Source organism: Apteryx mantelli, chromosome 7, assembly GCF_036417845.1.
Source record: "Apteryx mantelli isolate bAptMan1 chromosome 7, bAptMan1.hap1, whole genome shotgun sequence".
Taxonomy (NCBI): domain Eukaryota; kingdom Metazoa; phylum Chordata; class Aves; order Apterygiformes; family Apterygidae; genus Apteryx; species Apteryx mantelli.
In genome coordinates this window covers 25,232,500-25,246,002 of record NC_089984.1, presented here as the reverse complement: position 1 = coordinate 25,246,002, position 13,503 = coordinate 25,232,500, and the positions used below count along the sequence as shown (strand labels likewise).

Sequence of the window (13,503 nt, the reverse complement as noted above, 5' to 3'; positions counted from 1 at the left end):
ATGTCTAAGGAGAGTGCTTTGGACACCTCTTCTTACAGCTATTCAATGCCACACCTTCTTTTAAAGCAAACATTGCTTGGCTCAAACTGTAATATCCGTACAGTATTATAGAAGCAAAAGAAATACTATCCATTATATGAAAGCTTGCTTGTTTAATATCTCTAGGAGGGCTAAGTGTCCTGGGTGCTGGCATTTAAATTGGCACACTTCATTAGCTGTTGTAATAGCAGCTGGCTATCTTGATATGCTCTGCTGACTGTAAGTTGGCATTGGTCAGAACTTGCAGAACTGCTCTTTCAAAGTATTAAAATGTCTGTTTCACATACTTGATTACTCTAATGTACCTGGAGGAACAGAGAACTAGTGCCAATCTAATATCCTGCTGTTGGAGTATTCCATATTATATAATGCCTTATATGGCAGAGGCTTAAATGTTACTGTTTCTGTTACTTGGAAGCAATATGGAAAAACTGAGGTATGTTTGAGTGTTAATTACAACAAAATCTGGTTAAATGCTAGCAAACTTACGGAACTATGATATATGTAACCTGCTTTTGTTCTAGACCTTTATTTCCCCCCACATATGCTTTTAACAGTCTTTTCTGTATTTCTTAGTATTTCTAAATGCTTGCGAGTCTCTCAGGATTACATAGATTTAAGACAAAAGGTTCAACATATTGCAAAATAACTTTCAGATTCCAAAGTAACTTTTCTTCTAAGATTGCAGCTGTTCTTGTTAAAATAAACAAGCAAATACCCTGTTGCTGCTTGCCTATTACAGTATCTGATTCTGAATCTCTAAATAAGCTAAATAGGTTTGATATAGACATCTCCATTGCTTTTGTAAAAATTAGTGGGAAGTATCTGCTGTTTACCTGAAGTCCTTGCTCTATGCCATAGAAAACGAACTAAATCTATAAAGCCAGAGAGGTTTGACTACCTGGCCTCCCTCTTTTGTGAATCACATTGATGGATAGGAGGAGACAGGGAGAAGTCTCTAGGGACTGTTTGGTGGCTTCAGGCAATAATCAGTAGTCTGGCAAATTATTTGATTCACTCTTAAGATCTGAATGTTTTCCTTAGAAGTAGGAAAACTGACTGTATTCATTAAGCTAGACCACAGAAATAACTTTACCAGCCATATGGTTATACTTAATGCTCATTAGAGAGCATCAGTAAGTGATCCACTAAAAGAACTCTTTTCAGTTTAGGAGGCTTTGTTTTGTTTTGTTATTCTCCCTTTCTGAATGACTGGTCTTTATGGCTGACTTTCTTTGTTTTCAGGTAGCAGTGCTGTTGAGGCATGGATGAATCTGTCACCTAATTCTGATCATCCTCCCTCCTTCTTCCAACTGCTGTCACTTCACATCTTCTGTAAATGCATAAGTAACATCACTTTTGTAAAACTGAAGAATACATGGGCTTATTTGCTTGCTTACTTGTAATATAAATCTCTTAAGCTCTTTGCCTCTTCCATGGTAGCACACTTTACTATCACAAAAGTGTGCTATTAACATTATGAGGAACAAGTTCTTAGGCTGTCACTTATTTTGTAAAGCAAGTAAAGAGTACGTGGGAGAAGAGGGAAGAAAGGATGTCTGTCTGGCTCTCCAGACGTTTATCTAAAACCTGCTAGATTGCAAAATTTCTGTCAATTGCAATGGATTGAATTTGGGATCTTTGTACTACTGTCCTGAATAGGTTACTACAGATCCTGGCTTGTCTTCATAGGAATGTTGCTGCTGGCTTCAGTGGAAGCAGAGCCTGAGCCAAAAACCACTTAATAAAGAACATTCATATATATGTGTGTGTGTGTGTGTGTGTGTGTGTATGCATGTGTGTATCTTTAAAAAAAAAATAAATAAAAAAAATCTGCTACCAACACAAACTTAAACTCAGGTCTTGACCTTCCCCTTAACCTATAGAAAAATTCTTTAAGAGTAACTTTGGCCACTGGAGAATGTTTTCCTTGTACCAGTTATTAGCTGATTCTAAAGCTAGCTGTTGTGATATGAACTGAATGCCTGTGAATGACTTGTAGACCGTATTTACCATCAGGCAAGCTCTCCTGTGTTGTTGGATAACAGTGAGCTGTGTCTAGCTCTAGGATCGTGTAAAACTTCCAAGATTCTTGTTGACTCTCACTTGCTCGAGGAGACTGGAAAGCTGCTGTACTGTACTGTACTGTCATGTGGAGACTGGATTGGAGTTAAAGTGGAATCCAGGGAAGGGGTGAAGTAGCCAAGATACCTTCTGCCACTGCCAGCAGCTAGGAGATTTGTCGGAGGGGAATGGAGATGGAGAGCACATGCTGCTTTCCACTGTCAGGAGAGGGAAGAGATCTTTCCAACTAAGTGGCCAAAAAGTCAGAGCCTCTGAAGAGGATCCCAAACTAGTGCTTTTTCCCCCAAACTCATGTAGAGTCTACCTTTTCTGCCTCAGTGAATATGTTAGGTTGACCCCTTAGTTGTATTAGGCTTTGTCTTATTTGAATGTGAGTGGAAATTTCCCAGCCTCAGTGTATGGGATGACCTGGAGAGAATACCTCATCTAAACTAGAAAAGAAGCAGATTCAGAGATTGAGAGGTGTTTTTTTTGTTTTGTTTTTTGTGAGGTGAAGACAATCAAAATATAAAGAAAGTAAAGTACATATTTATGAAAGTGGAGGAGAGGTAATGGGAGATAGATGGGAAGAAAAGATAGACCATGAGCTATTATAAGAAGGCAAAACTGGAGCAAAGCCCAGAAGGGCCATAAAAGCCAGTGATATAATAAGCAAGCCTATTCTAACTGATAGTTAAAAACTTGCAAAATGTTACATCTGTAAGTTTCTTACAGAAATATTTTTATATCTTTCATTGAAAGTTCAAGAGACAGGTGAACAGCTGTAACTCTTAACTGCATCTAGGTTCTAAAATTCCTGTTTTCTCCATAACTCAGTAACAATTTAAAATTTCAAACTTAGCGAAATCTCGTGTGAGCTGAAGTTTCATTGAAGAGATACATGCATACCCATGTTGATCCACTAGGCTTCCCCCCCCCTCCACCCCTGCACATGCGTCATGGCTGCCCTCACAGCTCACCTGAAGAGGACTGGACTGTCTCATGTTTTTGTTGCTGGAGTGGAAGTATTTACTCACCCATAGAAACAAATATGACCCAGGTCTTTGACTTCTGTTCTCCCACGCTTGAAAGAAGCAGCAAGTTGGTGCCAGGTTGTTTCTTGGCATCGAGGGTCTGTCAGCTGCCCCGCTGTGGTTGCAGCAGTTGTGATCTTGCTAGGTATGAGTTACTTTCATACTGTCTGATATTTGAATACAGCTAAAACTTATGTTTGGCATTGTACATATACAAAAATCGAGACCAGAAGGTGCAGTTTTCCAGCACTCCTTGCAAGTTTACAGCAAGAGACAGGCTTTCATTCTCCTTAAAACAGCATCTTTGCACCGTAACGATGGGCCCTTTTCCATATCCTTTGAGCTGACTCAGTTTCAGGAGTTAGTTGCTAAGGCATGAGCTGTCATGTGGCAGCATTCGCTGCTTCTCTGCTGTGTGGTACTCAGTTGTACAGCTGGTTAAAGTCCTGAGTCCCTGCTTTTGATGGTCCTGAAAATTCCTTGAGGTCCTGTGTGTTCTGTTCCTTCCCCTCTTCTAGTATTTGAAAACAGTCTAAAACAAAGAGGAATTTTTATGCTCTGGCCATAACACAGAAGAATCATTCCTTTAAAAAATGCATGTATGTTTTGCCTGTAATCATCACAGGTTTTCCATCTGGAGTCCTGAATACTACTCTCTTCTGCTGTTCTTTCTCTCATAGTACAACTTCCTGACATAAATTTTTTCTAGAGAGGCAAGATGGTGAATGTAGTTGCAGGAGCACAGAGCAGGAGAAGCTGAGCACTGTGCTGTCTGTACTCCTAGTAAGGGTTGTTAATGGTTGGAAAGCATCAGCAAATGCATTTTGTAACACCAGTTGCAGGAAATATGTCATGTTAAAATGTATTTCTACATACAGCTTCCATCTTTGTTTTGTGTTTGTGCATGTAAACTTCAGTTTTTGCAAGGAGAACTGTTTTGAGTGGCTGAAAGATGAGAAGGAGCAGAATGTGGTGAGGTCAGGTGATGGCACCAGAAAAGAAATAAGCCTGCTCATACATTAGTTACGATGTTTACAGGCACATCTATTCTGTGATGCAGTTGAGCTGCTTGGGTCATTGTGAGCAGAGAATGAATAGAGAAAAGACAGTTCTATATGCAGTGAAAGGGACTGGCAATTCTGACCCCGATGCTATAATGGCTTCTCCTGCAAGGCTGGGCAACTGTGTTCCTTGCAACAGTGCCCTAGTTTGTGTGTAGAAACAAGAACAGTGGTTGCTCACTAGGCTATTTTGAGCCTCGGAGATCTAATGGCTAAAGAACTTAGGGTTCTCCGAATAAAAGGTGGATCAGTGTGGAATACTGATGCTGATCTTATTCCCTCCAATAATGAAAAACAGAATGCTGTAAAACAGTTTGTCTGCTGTGAATATTGTATATGAAAGAAAGCAATAAGAGCACTTTTCTACTTACTGGATATAAAATTTTGTTGAAGTAGATTCTAGTATGTCTTTTATACGTGAGAAGTCAGACCTAATAAAGCTTCTCTGGTGGGTGCTTGAAAGAAACTTCTGTTTAGTTTCTTCTGTTCTTCCCTTGCAGAATTGCTGGGCTGACCTGAGAGTTTGTAGAAAGAAGGGTTTTTTCTGTGTTTCTGCATTGATAACGTGTTTTATTCTTAGATTTGGATTGATTGCTCTTTCTTTTCAAGCTTTGTCACTCATACTTACCTGTTTATTAAAGTGCAACACTGAAGAGACAAAAGCAGCTTGTTTCTCTCTATTTGGCTTATGTGAGGAGTAGAGGTTTTGATAGTAAGGGCCACAAATCTACTAATGATTCTTCTTTCCCAAATAGCAGGTTTCTGTTTCATAGCATGTTTGTGCAGCAGTGAGTATACAATGACCAGTAAGATTTGGAAATCACGAGTTGGAAGAAAAAGTATTTAGTATCTCTCATTCAATAATGATGATATGCATGAAAATAAATGTGACATTGTTCTGTGTGCATCATCTTTCTGTGTTAAATCACATTTCGTCATGCTGCACCTAGTTCGTGCAGTAAAATGATGAAAATGAGACTTTACAATGCATAACCTAGAAAAGATCTTGGTTAGTGTGGAACCTTTATTTTGTGTTTTGGCATGCTATGTGCAACACTGAGATTCTTTAAATATACATATATATATATATATATATCCCCTAAGTAGAGACGGCTTAGTGGGCTTACATCTCACTTTGAGAGGAGCGCACAAGGTGTTTATTATGTTAATCCATCGTATTGTATGCGTCTCGGTTGCAGTTTATTTTGCCCCTCTAATATCAGGAAGCTGCTGAAATCCATGGTATTTTTAAAGCAGCCTTAAGATTTTTGTAACATTTCTTTAAAACACTTTTTTGCTATTTGCTTTCATTCTGTTTATTTGCTGGGTAAATAGCTCAAGTCTTTTTATGTTGTATTTCTGTAATTGTAATTTGCATAACAACTTGGTAACCAAGAAAAAAATATCTAGGGATTGCAACAGTTACAGTAGTAAAATACTGCAACAAAAGCAATGATCTCCACTTTTATCTGTTGACAAGCAGAAGTCCTGTGAATTACTGGGTCTGTTCTGCTGTTTTGAATCTGCTTGATATGGGAGGGGAAGGGAAAAGATTTAAATAGCTCAGAAGAATGTAACCTACTGCCTATGCCTATTCTGCTAAAATATCTTTCCTCTTTATAGTAACTTAATATAGCTTCCAGAATTAAAAATAGGAGGTAGTTACAAAAATATCTTGTGATATGAAAATGTTTGAGAACCATCTCTGTGCTATATAGTGCCTTCCTGTTCCTAACATCCTGTTGCCTTTTCGGGTAGAAAGTGGAGTAGATAAGACGTACTGCCCAGGTGTGAGGATGCAGATGACCTCAGGATTTGGATGGGTGATTTTTCTGCCCCCCCCCCCCCCCCCCATCTCCCTAACAGAGGTCTAAACCCAGTGTCATCTGGAAAGGAGACTTCCTACAGGCTGTCATCATATTTCTAGAAAGGGATGTGATTTCTAATTCTAGTAAATAGAATGCTGTGACAACTAGACATGCCTGCTTAAGCACAGTCTTGGGCGATCTGTGAGATCTCAAGGAGAACGTCCTTTTTAAGTTCTTACAACTGTTTTTCTGCCCTCTGTTACAATGATGTTTTTACAAACAGTTTGCCAGGGCGCGGACCTCAGGATATTTTTGCTTGGGGATCTTCATTGTTGTTTTTCACCACATATTGGGAATACTGGGTTTTTTCATGAGCCATTTTAAAGTACTCATCATAATTTTAAGAAATAGCTCTCTGATTGCTTGTGAAATATTCTAGAAACGTGGTCTTTCAGGAATGTTCCACTGCAAATTTAATGCCTATTAACATAAGAATGTGCATTTTGTAAAGCTTGAACTGTCTTGTTGTTTAGCTGAAGTTTCTTGATCTCGCTGCTTCTATTAAATGTTTCATTAAATTGCTGGGGAAAGTAGTTGGATTAGGAGTTAAGGCCCGATGCATCCTGAGAAATGCTAAAAGTTGCAGAGCACAGCTCCTCTTGGGATAGGGATGAGGGGAAGGACATTTATTGCTTCAGACTATTGGAGGGTAGGGGGAAGTTTCCTGGACTGCTTGCAGAACATGGAGTATCTCAAAGGCAAGGGAACCGAAGGCCAGTACCACACAGCATATCGTTGTTCTGGGAGTTACCTGTTGTCAGGCAGATGGCAAACTCCTTTTATTTAAGACTTCATGCTTAGCCAGATATTTGTACTCTTTAAATTGCATAATGTGTTACTATTAAAGTAATCAAAGTGCTTCAGTGGAGCCTTTTGTCTTTCTCAGCATTGTGTTGTACTAAGAGATGCTCAGTTATTAACTTCTTGTTGTTTTCTTCCAGATTGCTGATCTACAACTCCATAAACTGGATGAATTGGACTGTTTGATCCAGGGGCTGCTTTATGTTGATTCTGTTGGTTTCAATGGCCAACCAGAGTGCTATTATTTTGAAAATCCCACGGATCCTGAACAGTGCCAGAAAAAGCCTTACTGCCTTGATAATCCATATCCTATGTTGCTGGTTAACATAGGCTCAGGGGTCAGCATCCTAGCTGTGTATTCTAAGGATAACTATAAGAGAGTCACAGGGTCCAGGTAAACTTAATTCTATGTATTTTTTTTCCTTAATATTTTAATAGATTGTAGTCAGTGTGACTAGTAGGTGCATCCCCAAATTGTGCTCGTCTTTGTTTTTAATAAAAGCCCACCAGTAGCAAGGCTGGAAATAGCACAGGATTCCTTCTGAGCAGAGGGATGTGTCAGCAAAATTATTGATCCATTCTACTTAGAGCTGCTTTTGTCTCCTCTTGGTGTTCTTGCCTGTTTCCTATCTCTTGCTGTGAATTACAGAATAGAGCTGTTCCAATAAATGAATCCGCCCCCACCTTTGATCCCCCAGAACAGCCAGAGCAGTAAAATAAAAATGTCTGGGTTAAACAGAAACCTTTTGCTTGATGGTTAGGGCATGTATTCAGAATATAGGAGATCTTTGTTAGAATTACCTGATACTACTGGATTTTGGCAAAGGAATCTTACTAGGTCTCTCTCTTCCTTTACTGATTGCCCTAGTCTTTGGACTATGCTGGTAAATTAAGCAGTGGCAGGGTGTAAAGACTCTAATTTGATTGTCTGTATTCTTTGTCCTCAGCATAATTTCAGCCTGGATTGGCTAGTACTCTGTGAAGCAATTTGTGAGGTACAGCTGAGTTGGAATGGTCTCTGGCCTATACTCAGTAAGAGATTTAGATGTGACCACTCTATTTTGGAAGCTGGGAATTCAACAGTGTGGATACAGAGCACCCCATGCCATTTGTCCTTGAGGTCTGAAAGCAGTCTGAGGCATGTTTAAACTTACTGGTATAGATGTGGCTGCTGTGGCCCTAGGGAACTATTGTAGTTGAAGATGGGTCCATCCAGACTAGTAGTAAAAATACTGATAAATCTATCCCACTTGCCAGTCATACATGCAAACTGAATTGAAATGGTTCATTTTAGAAACCTTGGAAAAAAAGATTTAGACTTGTTTTACTTTGAAAAAAGAATGATTGGAAAACAAAATAACCATCTCCTTTGAAAACAGCAACCGAAGCAGCTCTTTGGATTTGCTAGTCCCTTCCAAAGTTGCATTTTTTTTTTTTTTTTTCCTTCAGTCCCTGGTGTATACTAATAAAATTTCACCTGTATCCTGCACATGACTGCATATGTGTCTTCTATTGCCTTAACTAGAGTATATCTTTGTCATAACTGTAGGCATAAACTATTGTTCTGTATACAACATAAATGAACCCAAGTTGAAGCCGAGAGGCCTTGATTTTCCTGCAATTCTGGTGATTTTTTCAAGCATAGCCATTTTGATATCTATAGATACGCTTCTGATCCTTTCCATTACAAAAGGAAAATCATAACTGCAGTGAATTGTTGACTCATTGTAGATGATAAAATCAGTATTGTCTGTGGCTGATATGCAGAGCTTCCTGCTACTTAGATAGGGAATATATCATATTGCTACTAGAAGTGTTCTGAAAAATACTCCTGATAATCTAACAGCACTGACTGGTGTTCCTAGGTAGCCCTCTGTGTTTTTTGTGAAGTGCGAATGAAGTATCTCATTTGAGATACGTTGGTCCTCTTGTTTTTACGGTGGCCGCAGTCAGTGCGACTGCAATCAGTGCAAATAAACTAACTTTCTCAAAGGTGATAAAAGAGTGAGGAAGGATGTAGAGATGATAGATAGGAAAGTTCAGCACAACCATTGTTCTCAGCCCAGTTGACTGCAGATAATGGTTTTCAAGCCTGTTGCACTGATGCTTTTCAGAAGCACTGAAGCTGTGTAACTTTTTATTAAGTTAAAGGAGCTTGTGTCTGTTGAGACTAAAGGATCCAAAGTAGAATTCTAATGAAATGAGTTAGCAACTTATTATGCATAATTGAATGCTCACTGCTACATTTATATAATCAGTAAATATTGTACTTGAGCTTGTTGAAGGTTTCAAGTAAACTGATTGTTCCTTGTTCAGGACACTCTAGAGGGCTGTGACATTTAAGGTTGATGCTGGTCTTGCTTCTAGAAGGAAACAACCAAACTGCTTCCCACTGCTGGCTAGGACGATATGGTCTGTCTTGGCTGCTTACCTCTGCATAGATATTTAGTTTTAGTTGCTGGTTGTTCTTTTATCCCTGACCCAAGTCATCTGCTGGCTACATATTCCTACCCACAGAAAACTTGCTAGAGTGCTGCAAATATCAAATTGGTGAGTGGGATTGGACCATATTCTTAGCTATCCTTTTACTTGGCATAATTTCTTCCTTTTAAATATTAGGGACTTAATATTTCACTTAGAGCCACACCAGTGTTAAACAGAAACTCAATACAGGGTGTCTTTCTTCACTTCTCCAAGGTAGGAGTTGCAAGGTCATAATTGGTAGCTGTGTAGAATGTGTCAAAAACAGGGGTCTGAACAGCTATGGAAAAAACTACTTCAAGCTGCTGGTCTCAAAGAATTGTGCTTTTCTAGTCTTGGAGGTGGAACGTTCCTGGGCCTGTGCTGTTTGCTGACTGGCTGTGAGACATTTGAAGAAGCATTAGAAATGGCTGCGAAAGGAGACAGCACCAATGTGGATAAGCTGGTGAAAGATATTTATGGAGGAGATTATGAGCGATTTGGCCTTCAAGGATCTGCTGTAGCCTCAAGGTACTTGTTAATTCAGTTGCTTTTAAGGAGTTCAGGGAAATTTACTGTGCATGCTGAACTAAGTGTGTAATCCTTGGACTATGTACTATGTCCATGTGGAAATGTCACCTGGTGTATCAAGTGGCTTGTGCTTAGGATCTCTCACCTACTTTCTGCTTTTTTTTTTTTTTTTTAAAGCAGGTATAAGCAATGCTTAATATAGTTTGCTTCCATTTATATTACGGTTACTTTAGAATAGGTGTCTTTACTCATTGCTTTGTCCTTACAATGAGATACCTTCTCACGTGTTCCTCTTTTTGCTTCAAGTCAATGAATATCAAATCCAAGCAAAACTTCTTACTGAAATAATAAAATTTCTAAGGGCATTTCACACTCCGAAATACTTCATATTAAAAGGAATGATCTTCCTCACACAGCTTTGGCCATATGATGAGTAAAGAAAAGAGAGATTCCATCAGTAAAGAGGACTTGGCCAGAGCTACTTTGGTCACCATCACCAACAACATAGGTTCTATTGCTCGCATGTGTGCATTGAATGAGGTAAGATGGCATATTTACTATGAGTTTAAAACCTTTAGAAACAACACAATACAGATTATCAGAATTAAAAAATGCTAATAGTAGTTACATGGCTGGCCTTGGTAAAGATTCATATATTTAATGCTGGGTCCTAACTCTAGTGATTTTGTTATATATCCTTTGCTACAAAGGGTAAAATGCACACTTCAAAGGTAGGGAAGAAGGGAGAAAGCTTTCCTATAAAGCTCTCCTTGAACAGTTGATGCCTCCAGGTGTCCAGTTGCTCTCAAGCTGCAAGACGTGAATATTAATGGCTTTGTAATCCAAATCAATACTCATAATCACCTCTTCGCTATTAACAGATCTTACTGTTCCATGAGAGATTAAAAAAAAAAAAAGGCATTTGCTTGGGCTTTTGCTTGGTCTGCTCTTTTCACAGCCTGATGAATTAGAATTGTCTAGATTTTGATATGCATAAGATCCATTATATTGGGTCAGAAGATAAATATAATTCAGTATCCTGTCTCAAACTCCTATTGGATGCTTGTTACATTCTTTTCCTTAAGCATGAGAACTGTGGATGGACTGTTTCATTAATACACCTTTTCAGCTTCCAGCAATAAAAAATCAAGGGACTTCTTTTGAGCTGGAAGTTGCATCATTTCAAATGTGCGGTAATGAATCACTTTGATCTTCAAACTTATGTAATCTTCTTTTTGAATACATTAATGTTTTTAGCACCACAGCATTCTGTGGTGAGAGGAAAAAGTGTTTCTACTGTCAAAAAGAAAAAAAAAAAAAAGATACCTGATGACTCTGTTGGGTGCCATCTAGTATTTTGCTTTATGAGAAATAGTAAATCATTTATCACTGGTCCTCTTTTGTGGGTGTTTTTTAAGTCATTATTATTATTATTTATATATATATATATATATATATATATATATAAATAAATATATATATATATATATATATAAAAACATTTTGCCACATCTCCCTCTTTCTTTTTTCAAGACAAAACGACCTGGTACTTGTAGTTTCCCCCTCCTATGGAAGACATTGTGTCTCTTTTCCACTCTTTCATTTTGTCCCTTTAATCTTTTTATAGTTCTAATTTTAAGACAGAATGATCAGATCTTCATGCTGTATTCAGAATGTGCTGGTGCCATAAATTTATGCAATGGCATATTGATGAATTCTGTTACCAGTTCCTTTACTAATAGTCTTTAATGTTTGATTTTTTTGTCTTTGCCACTGAGAATGGAGCTCACTTCTGAGAAACCATCTACAGTCCCTCCACAGTCCTTCCTGAGTGGTAATGGCTAATTTAGAGTCCATCACTCTGTCTGAATACTGATAGAATGTCTCTCCCTCTTTCCGTTGTTTTTTTTTTAAATCTAGATTTTATCTGCCGTTTTATTACTTAGTCACTCAGTATTATAGGACTCTTCAGCATTGCTCAATTGTGTTGCTAATCCTCCTTTCTAGAGCACTTTTTAAATATGTCAAACAGCACAAGTCTCAGCCTGTGCCCCTATCAAATGCCACTGATAACCTCCCTTCATTGTGAAAAGTGGCTACGTACTTTTTTATTTTTTTTTGACAGTTTGACTTTTTCAGTCATGATGATCCTCTTTCAATGTTCTCTTTGCTTTCAGCTTCTTTACAGTGTTGCCTTGTGGCATGGAGTTCAAGCAGCATTGTACAGGGCTATCAAAGCATGGAGAGTTTCAGCAGGGAACCACATGATGCATGCAGAGGAGGAAATGGGCCACTGATGTAACTCTAATGCTTTTGAGTCATTACGAAGAAAATTTGTGGACAGGCTTACTTAAAAACTGGACATGATCCATAGGATTTCATGGAGGAATGTAGTTTGATATGCTAAGTATCCTTCATTTCCCAGTTAATGTCAAAATAGATTTTCTCCAACACTTTAGCAGTAAATTCTTCTGTAGTTTGAGAGGAAAAAAAATCTTTTTTGTAGCTTTATGTATTATTGAAAAAAATTTCAAACATGATATTTCATTTAAGTCATCAGTGGGGCAAAGCTACTCACTTCTAGTGATTCAGCTAATCACCATACAACTTACACTCAGAAAAAAGCAATGCTGTTGTTCCACTTAAATAATTTAGACAACTAAATTGTGTTTGGGAGATTTAGCTCTGACTCTCACCAAGCTTGATGATTGAAATGCCCTAAAAGGATTTGGATGCTTAAACACCAGTTGAATGCGATATAGTCCTTTGTGGAATATTGTGTGTTAGGTGAGGATTATGGTGAAGCTCACTTTAAGTTCTTTGACAAAATCAATTTATGCCCTGAAGTATGAGTTTTGATGACTTTTTTTTCAATGATTGCAGCTTTAATATTGTGTTGAAAATGACTTACATATGTTCAGGAAAAGAATGAGGCTGGGGAATAAATGAAATATTCTGTCTGCAGAACTTCAAAGCTAAGTTTGCTTGCACAAAGTTGGCAATAGGGTAGAAAAATTCCATAGTCTGGAACCATTTGGTTACACATCATTTGAAACGGTCTGTCCTAGGCACAATAGACTACATAAAGGAAACCAATATCCCTGGCTTATATTTTTCATACTGGCAGAGCGTGCAAGCTGCATCCAAGCAAGGCTTCTTGCAAAAATAATGTGTACAAGATTTTTTTTATTGCATCATTGATACAGATTTCACTTTCCAATTAAATTGGCACAAATGTATGTATACTGTAGCTTTCTACTGCAGGCTTGTTGAACAATTTAACAAAACCTGACAAAGTGGAAGAGCTCATGTCTTCTCTAGGATGTTGTAATTTGATTAGCTTAAGTATGCCTTTCACCACCAACCCTTCATCAGTTTAAGACTTCTGCCTTTCAACTTTGAATATTTCAGCTGTGAACAATTTAAAAAGAAAATTGGCAAGACTATTCTTAAGAGATAAAAGTAGCATTCCTTCATTTTCTATCTAGTGAAAAATGCTAAAACTGTTTTCTGTTCTATTCCAAAATCTAGGTAATTTTACATCTTTAACAGAATTTTTAATCTAACCAAGGAGTGCTGGAAAACAAAATTGCTATGGAATTTGCATGTTGCTATACATTCTGCTATCCTAGTAGATAGATATGA

The 13,503-nt window shown here is 38.1% G+C and overlaps 1 protein-coding gene across 9 annotated transcripts in view; it reads left to right on the top strand.

Annotated features, from left to right (window-relative positions):
- PANK1 (pantothenate kinase 1) overlaps positions 1 to 13,503 on the top strand; it is a 51,350-nt gene that overhangs the window by 33,988 nt on the left and 3,859 nt on the right. For all 9 annotated transcript variants that reach the window (XM_013946652.2, XM_013946651.2, XM_013946650.2 and 6 more), the window contains 3 exons: positions 7,008 to 7,261; positions 9,682 to 9,858; positions 10,275 to 10,398. In XM_013946652.2, coding sequence (XP_013802106.1) covers positions 7,008 to 7,261; positions 9,682 to 9,858; positions 10,275 to 10,398 — 555 coding nt within the window. The remainder of the gene's footprint in view (positions 1 to 7,007; positions 7,262 to 9,681; positions 9,859 to 10,274; positions 10,399 to 13,503) is intronic.